The sequence below is a fragment of the Aythya fuligula genome, chromosome 16, assembly GCF_009819795.1.
Source record: "Aythya fuligula isolate bAytFul2 chromosome 16, bAytFul2.pri, whole genome shotgun sequence".
Lineage (NCBI taxonomy): Eukaryota > Metazoa > Chordata > Aves > Anseriformes > Anatidae > Aythya > Aythya fuligula.
The window spans coordinates 9,281,229-9,289,771 of record NC_045574.1 but is presented as its reverse complement, the minus strand read 5'-3'; the positions used below and the strand labels follow the sequence as shown (position 1 = coordinate 9,289,771).

General features: G+C 42.1%; 1 protein-coding gene across 1 annotated transcript; it reads left to right on the top strand.

The window, feature by feature from the left end:
• The first annotated feature begins 228 nt into the window (after positions 1 to 228).
• Positions 229 to 7,877, top strand: LOC116495811 (1,25-dihydroxyvitamin D(3) 24-hydroxylase, mitochondrial). The gene is made up of 12 exons (XM_032198523.1): positions 229 to 507; positions 661 to 851; positions 1,118 to 1,211; positions 1,976 to 2,072; positions 3,259 to 3,350; positions 3,984 to 4,095; positions 5,478 to 5,623; positions 5,896 to 6,062; positions 6,220 to 6,298; positions 6,723 to 6,917; positions 7,028 to 7,139; positions 7,336 to 7,877. Exons 1-11 carry the CDS (start codon positions 229 to 231, stop codon positions 7,136 to 7,138), a joined length of 1,563 nt encoding a protein of 520 aa, XP_032054414.1. The 3' UTR covers position 7,139; positions 7,336 to 7,877.
• The last annotated feature ends 666 nt before the right edge of the window (positions 7,878 to 8,543 follow it).

Sequence of the window (8,543 nt, the reverse complement as noted above, 5' to 3'; positions counted from 1 at the left end):
AGCGGGGGGGCCGCTACCTGCGGCGCTCCCCGCAGAACCGCGGGGCCGGGGACCCCCGGGGGACCACGGCAGAGCCCCCGGGGACCCCCACGGGTGGCGGCGCTGGCTCGGCGCCCTCTGCCTCGCCTCACCCCTGCTTGAACCCCTTGCCCCGCAGCCTCCCCGTACCGGGCCGAGCCCCGGCAGCCGGCCCCACCTCACCCCACCCAGGGCTCCCATTGGCCCCCGATGAAAGTCCAGCGAGCCTCCCCGCCGCTCTATAAATACATAGAGGCGGATGGGGAGGCTGTCACCTCCGCGATGGGAGCCCGCAGCATCCTTCTCCGGCATCCCGCCTTCACCTGCGGCCTCGCCGCCGGGAAGCCTCGGGCAGCCTCCTCCCTGTGCGCCCTGCGGGGCCGCGGGCACCCCCTGGCCGCCCTGCCCGGACCCCCCAGCTGGCCCCTGATGGGCAGCCTGCCCGATGTCCTCTGGAAGGGGGGGCTCAAGAGGCAGCATGAGACGCTGGTGAGGAGGAGGGAGGGATGGGGGAGATGGGGATGGGGGAGATGGGGATGCTGGGGATGCTGGGGATGGGGATGCTGCGGCAGGGCTCTGGGGAGCGCCCCGCACTCACCGTGTTTAGGGTTTGGGGGTGATGGTCTCTTCTGCGCCCCCCAGGCCGAGTACCACAGGCGCTTCGGGAAGATTTTCCGCATGAAGCTGGGGGCTTTCGACTCGGTTCACATCGCAGCCCCCTGCCTCCTGGAAGCCCTATACCGCCGGGAGAGCTCCTGCCCCCAGCGCCTGGAGATCAAGCCCTGGAAAGCCTATCGGGACTATCGCGACGAGGGCTACGGGCTGCTGATCCTGTGAGTGGTGGAGGGGTTCATTTCGGGGCGGGCAGGGACCGGGACTCCCCCCAAAACTCCGCAGGGACCGGGACCCACCCAGGTCTCCTCTGCCTGTGGCTGCGGTGAAGGTGCTGCCGGGGATGCCTTGTTGCACATGCTGCGGGGGTGTCTTCTAATCCGTCTTGCTTTTTTTTCCTTCTTCTTTTTAAAGCATCATCTCTCTGTCTTTTCAGCCTGGCCGTTTTTAATTCAGCCAGGGAATTAATTCAGCCTTTTCCTCCTAGGGAAGGAAAGGACTGGCAGAGGGTGAGAAGTGCCTTCCAGAAGAAATTAATGAAGCCCAGCGAAGTTGTGAAACTGGACTCCACGATCAATGAGGTGCTGACACATTCCTTCTGTCCCCCCACGGTCCTGGAAACTTAGGGAAAAACAAAGCAGACCGAGCGGCCTGGTTCACCTGGGCTGCTGCTCATCTGGTCTGCAGTGATAAAACCATGAATGAATGCTCTGAAATCCCCCGGGGAATAATGAGTGCAAACTGATTATCGGGTCTGACCAAATGTGAGACCGCACAAATTTATAGCTGAGACTCACCACCTCCACAGAATAGTAAGATTATTCCACAATGATATGGGCTCTTGCAAACAGGGGCTTTGCTTACTTTTCGTGCATTCAGTGTTTTTTGCCTTTACCTCTTCATTTTTGGGTTCCTCCTGCCAGGCAGGAGAACACCTCACCTCCCTCTTTAATCTCCACATTCTTCACTGAGTGTGAGAAACAGTTTAAGTGTTGTTTGTTTGTTTGTTTGTTTGCTTTTTTTTTTTTTTTTTTTTTTTTTTTAATTGTGAAGCTCCAGCATTATCCCAGTATCAGACTGAAGCATTTTGTTCTTGTGGAAGAAAGCTCAGTTCACAGAAGTACAGACAGTAATAGCATCAGCAGTGTAAATCCAAACCTACATTAACACAGCGGTAAACAATACTGTTAAAGGAACAGGAAACATAAATACTTCTACATGTATTTTATGCAAGATTGCTATCTGTTTAAGGCACAGTTGAAATGTTAATTAAATAGGATTTTTATCTATTGGTGTTATCTTTTTTTTTTTTTTTTCCTTTCTCTTTTCTCTCCACCACTTGAAGGTCCTGGAGGACTTCATGTATAGAATAGATGAAGTTTGTAACCACAATGGACAAATGGAAGATGTATATTCGGAATTCAACAAATGGTCATTTGAAAGTAAGTCTTTTTTTTTTTTTTTTTGCCTGAGAACAGTATGCATTTTGTACCTGCAGTGACATTTCAATTGAAGTCTAATTAGTGATGACTGTAAGCTAACTATTTCCAAACTATAAACTAAAGTATCATGGAAATTATGTTGCAGAAAAGCCAGGGGATCATTAATATATGTAAAAATCATTAGCTGTTACACAAACTCTTCAGTTCTGGCCAGTTACCTATGTGGCTTGTAAGAAATTTCAAACATTAATAGTGGTTTAAATCCAAAACTTGGGGGTATCACAGTGCATTTCTCCAGAGTGAGATCAGGTAGCCCATGACCACTTCTGTCTGATATTTAACTGTCAGCAGCACAAGATCAATGAAAGGATCCCGTAACAGTGAGGAAGTCTTCATTGTAGACAAGTATTGGAAAATCCTAATTAAAATGTTTTGCATTGAGATTGAGAAGCACTGGACAGAAGCCTTCATCTTCAGAAACCTCTCAGAGCTTGCTAAGGAGCTTCCTGCCAGGAGTGACAGGGCAGGACAAGCTGCAGCAGTGGTTTCTACAAGGAAGGGTGGTCAGGAGAAGTGCTTAACTGAGTGAGCTCTGCCAGATCTGCCTGCTTGTGGCTGGCTCATCTGGCAACTCATGTAATGAGTTCCTAAAAGTGTGCGTAGTGTTTTGTTTGGTTGGTATTTTTCCCCTCCTCTCCACTGTCAGTGGTGATGGCTGCTTTTGGAAAGTGAAAAATAGGAAGCAACGGCTCAGAAAAATACTATATTTAAAAGTGAGTGGGAACGGGTGGGCTGTGGGATGCTGCCAGTGTTAGTAAGTGGTTTCTGGCTGTGGAAAGAACTAGGAGATGCTGGACTAGACAGGCTCTTCAGCCCCTCTTTTCCTGCAACTTGGTTCTTGTCAGTAGGGTTGACCAATAGCTTATTTTCGAAATATGCCATCCCTGTTTGGCAGAATGGTCTGCTGCTCATGTGTGAAGATCAGTGGTGAATTCTATTTGTGAGGAAAGTGCCCCGGGAATGGGGCAAATGTGCAGAAGGTATTTTGGAGTGCTGTTCTCACAGGTGTTTATTATAGGACAGAGAACATTTTTCAGAAGGATAACCAAAGCCACTGCCTGAAAATAAATGGTGGACACTAAATTATACAAGTGAAAGGGTGAATAATAATATTGCTTAACAACAGGTATCTGCCTGGTGCTGTATGGAAAGAGGTTTGGTCTCCTACAGCAGGATGTAGAAGAAGAAAGTCTGAATTTCATCAAGGCTGTAAAAACGGTATGGATGAGTCTTTACCTGGGGCTGTACCAATTTTTCTACTGCTGTGCGGGTAATAGTTTAAATTGTTCACCTGGAAAAAAAGAAACTCAAGCTTCTGTGTTACATGTGTGTTGGCAGCCTTGTACACCTGATGCCACACTGGAATGTGCAGAGCTAGTGCTGAGCATCTGACTGTCCCTTTTATGAAGTGCCTAAACCTGTAGGGGTAACTGTTGTGTAGACAGCACGGTAATCCCAGAAATATAGTAGTCGGGTTGGTTGGTTAACTTTCCTCTCCCTCCAAGGCACCTGTTGAGCAATGCTGCTGTTTGTTGGGTGACTCGGAGTTGTGTGGGATTATGCAGATTTGCTGCTGTGCATCTTGCTGCAACTTGGCCTCTGATGGTTATAGCCCTATTTTTACCCAGCTAAAAGAGAGGCATCTGGTCTAGCTTAGTTTTTTAGCTCTACTTGTTTTCAAGGGTGAGAGGCACTGCCAAAGGGTGGCTTGTCCATTTCTAGAACAGGTGCCTAAAATAGGTAGTATGGTAGGTAGGATTTTCCTGGTGAAAATTACCTCCTACTTTACAGTCTAATTTTGTTCGGATTACAAATAGATTTTAAAGATTTCAAAAGCTTTCTTCACCACAGATGATGGCTACTTTTGGAATGATGATGGTGACCCCTGTGGAGCTTCACAAGGGTCTGAACACAAAAGTCTGGCAAGCTCATACTAAAGCGTGGGATGACATCTTTAAAACCGGTTAGTTCTTTAAACTTCATCTTCTTCTTCTGCTCTTTCCCTCTTGTTGGAATTAACTTTTTTCATATTTGTTACTGCCCTACATGGCTGTTAATTGCTACTTCCAGCTCAGATTAAGACACCTTTCCTGCAGCTAACTACAGACCTATTCCAAGCACAGGAGCACTGTTTTCTCACTTAGTGCTGTTTGTGTGGCAATACCTAGTCCACAGGGAACCCCCAGAAATTTGGAAACCAGTAAAGTCAGAGCCCAGTTTAATCTGTCATAAATCACTGGAAACTGTATAAATGTCTCTAAAGCAAGGTATACAAGTTAGAAAGAGGATGATTCTTGTAGGCTGCTGTTGAGAAACAAGAATTTTACCTGTAACAGTTTGCTTAAAGAAAAAACTGATTTTCTGAGCAACCTGGAAAAGAATTCTGAGTCTTAAAACAAAAAAAAAATAAATAAATCATAAGATATAGGTTGGCTTTTTGATAACATTTCCTGTCTATTTAAAATGAATCAGCCTCCAAGGTTGCAGAAATTACTCTAACTCCAGATATGAAGCAAGCTTATATTGTCAATATATTTGACAGTGATAGCTCTAGCTAAAGATTAAGAAAAACTTTGGCACTCAGATGTGGCACTCAGATGATTGTAGTGCTGAGGGGTATATTTTTCTTAGGTATTTGAGTAGTTGATACTTCAGGAGTTCTAGTCATGCCAGCCACATGTGCACTTGTTTTATAGCTTTTTAGTCTATGGCTGTTAAGAAAGACACCTTAAACCTGTTTTGTTCAGAAAAAAAAGTATGTTGCCTTTGCTTGGTATGAATAGTTCCTTAATTAGGAATTGGTTTTAACAATTGGGGTGTTGATGAGAAAGGATGAGTAAAATCTAGTTTGCTATATTTAAATACAAGAAATGCATAACATTTGGCATCTATTGTTGCCTTCCCATAGTAAATGAAAGCTTACACTTCCCCTCAGGAAATTAAGTACTAAAAGTTCTTTGATTCATTAACACCTTGATCTCTTCTGAAAATCCAAGCCAATAAATTTTACAGACTCGTATTTCTGTTTGCTAAGTATGTCATTTCACACATCACTGATTTCCTTTCCTAATTTTAGAATGGAGAACTCCCAGCAGCTTACAGGAACTCTTTCTGTTCACAGTGTTTTGTTTTGTTGGTTTTTGTTTCTTTGTTTTTTGTTTTGGTGGCTACTTGTCTAAATGAAAACACCATTATTTATTCAGCACAATGCTCTTTTATTGAAAAAAAAAGAGCATATGTTAGTATCCTCTTTCAAAATCCTGCATGTGAGCCATGTATTTTTTAATTTTTGTAGTATTTTAACTATTGTTTTCCACTGACTACCTCCTGATACTCCCTCCTCAGCCAAGCACTCAATTGACTGTCGGCTGGAAAAACATTCTGCAAACCCTCATGAGGATTTTCTGTGCGACATCTACTCTGGAGGACAACTTTCTAAGAAGGAGCTGTATGCTGCCATCACAGAGCTCCAGATTGCTGGAGTTGAAACGGTAAATTCAACTTCCTTGTAGAGAGTTTTTAAAGTTAACGTCCTTGCTTTCTTCCATAATTGAACCAACACAAAACCTGAGAGTGAGCTAATGCTGCAGTTGCTTCAGTGGCCTAAATTCCTAGAGAATGACTTGGGGGATGGCTCCTAATCCGTTAAGTTTACAAAATACTGTAAGGCAGTGGCCAACTATAAATGTGTCTTTGAACTTCTGGTAACTTCTTTTTTCTGTCACTAATTGGAAACCTTACATTTCTTTTTGTTTTGTTTCAGACGGCCAATAGCTTACTGTGGGCTTTGTACAACATTTCACGCAATCCACATGTTCAGCAGAAGCTTCTTCAGGAAATACAGAGTATTTTATCTGCTAATGAGAGTCCAAGTGCTGAGAACTTGAAAAATATGCCTTACCTAAAAGCATGTCTGAAAGAATCCATGAGGTAAAATTCTCAAATAACTTGCAGAAAGCAACATGACCACAAAGTTTTACCAGCTAGTGCATACTAACTTTGTGCACCTTGTTATTTAGGGTTGCTTAATATACATATAGGAAGAAAAAATGCTAGAAATCTGACCCATTTTTTTCTTTCACTGTAGATTAACACCATCCGTACCTTTTACCACTCGCACTATTGACAAAGAAATGGTTCTAGGAGATTATGTACTACCCAAAGGGGTAAGTCAATTAATTTAGCTTATTAAAATATTTTATCAATTAACTATCCTATAAACAATTGAAGTTAGTTGGAAATTTCAGTCCCAGAATGACTTTGCCAAAGGATGGGTTTTGGCATCAGACCTAAGTGAGAAAGTCAGGACAAGAATTCTCATAAGTGGGAAAACTATCTCTGCCTGCACTGTTATTTAGCCAAAAATATTTTGGTGTTCCATTTCAAGTTTTTTCTTCCAAATTTTTCAATTATTTTCTGAAGAAGCTATGACCTTTCCTGTGTTTGGATTAATTTTCAGAGAATTGCATGAGTCCTTCTGAGAAAAATGCCTTGCCTTCACTGCTGCTTTTTTTTCCACTAACAAGCTGATTCACTTGGTAGCTCTAAGCCAATTCTAAGTTGAGACTGTCTCTATTGCTTTGTTTGTAGACAGTACTAATGATAAATACCCATGCCTTGGGTTCCAATGAAGAATACTTTAATGGCTGGACTCAGTTTAAACCAGAGCGCTGGCTTCAGAAGAACTCAATAAATCCATTTTCTCATGTCCCGTTTGGCATTGGGAAGCGGATGTGCATTGGACGTCGCTTAGCAGAGCTGCAGCTTCACTTGGCCCTTTGCTGGGTAAATACTCCTCGCATAACATCTTTTACACAATGTGTGGTTGTTCTACACTTCATCTTATCAGAAGATGTGGAAGCTAAAACATGCTAACTGAAATGGTTGTGTTTCAGATCATTCGCAAATACCAAATAGTAGCAATGGATGATAAGCCAGTGGAAACACTCCATTCAGGAATACTGATTCCCAGCCGGGAGCTCCCCATCGCGTTTCACAGGCGATAAGGTATGGGCATAACAGTCTCCTGAGTAATGAGACTTTTCTTTGAACCTCATTTAAAATCATCTATTCACTTAAACTCGTATTTCTATGCTCTCACAATGTGAGACTTTTTAAATGCCATCATTCTTCATTACTTTTAACAAAAAAACATATGTGCTGCAAAAGATCACAATATACATTCTTTTTCGTTTTAATACAGCTTGCAAACTGACAAATGAGAATTCTACTGCTGCCTTTCCTGAACAAAATATACATTGACTGGGGAAGCCAAAACCTGTGGTAACTGGTGGAGAAACTGCAACACACATGCCTCAAACAACAGAAACAGTACCAGCAAAAGCTCCTATAATGTTTTATTGGAAAACATGGTTAATTCAGCTGTACTTGGCAATGCTAAAAGGAAAGAAAAATAGTCTGCACATTCATATACCTACACAAATACACTGGCTTAGTGCAGGACGGAGTTTGCTGTGAGCTACAGAGTGTTAGATATGGTTGTTAGTGCACAGGAAAACTATTACAGACACAAACTGCTCAGCAGGCTAGCCTGAAAAAAGCTCATCTCCAGTTTGTGGGTATCATAGAGGAAATCTGGGGGGATAGCAATCACGACTGCTCTGTTCCTGTTAGCTCAGGGTTGAAGAGCTTCAAGAAGTCAGCTTAAGGGTAAAGAAACTTGCTTAGTCCTTATCTTTTTTTTTTTATTATTTTTTGTATGCGAGGCCTTATCCTTTAATGGAATCACTGGAATCCTATGGGTTCTGCCACTATAAAATGATGATTATCCTAACAGGATAGTTCCTTCAGCAGATAAGTAATATAAAATGCATGTTTAAAGCATCAGAAGAAATAAGGAATCTAAATATTTCCAGGTTGTTTTTTTTTGTTGTTTTTTTGGTGGAGATTTCAATACCTAAATATTCAGGTATTTCTATATCTAAAGGTTAAAATTGTCACTGCCCTACATACGCAATACTGTATATTAACTATTATGGCCACAAGTGTATTTTTCCTATGATGCAGTTTCAAGTGAAGGTTTATATACAAATCCGTGAATGATTTCTTTGTTATATTCTGAAATAATATAAATTCTTAGCATTTGTTGTCTTCTAGGGTGGTTTTGTTTGCCTGTTTGTTTTCCTCTGTTAGTTATTGTCATATATTTTCATGCATTTACATGTTTGAGTATGTGTAAAGCAATCTGTGCATTATTTGAATCTTTCTAGACAATTTTGTAACAGCCAGTTTTGTAATAAAAATATTTTCTATAAATATTCAACCATAGTTTTATAATAAAAGTCTTCATTGTGTTACAAAAAAAAAAAAAAATGTGTATTTCATAGTAACTTCTTGAACAAAAAATTGCCATGATATTTCCCTCTCTCATGCTTCGTTGAGCTTAAACTG

What these genes read in the sequence shown, in the direction of transcription:
- LOC116495811 (XM_032198523.1), top strand. Translation starts at nt 229, where the DNA reads ATGAAAGTCCAGCGAGCCTCCCCGCCGCTCTATAAATACATAGAGGCG. An exon ending in TGGACTCCACGATCAATGAG is followed by an intron (nt 1,212 to 1,975) that starts GTGCTGACACAT and finishes CACCACTTGAAG; the next exon opens with GTCCTGGAGGACTTCATGTA. An exon ending in TGTCTGAAAGAATCCATGAG is followed by an intron (nt 6,063 to 6,219) that starts GTAAAATTCTCA and finishes CTTTCACTGTAG; the next exon opens with ATTAACACCATCCGTACCTT.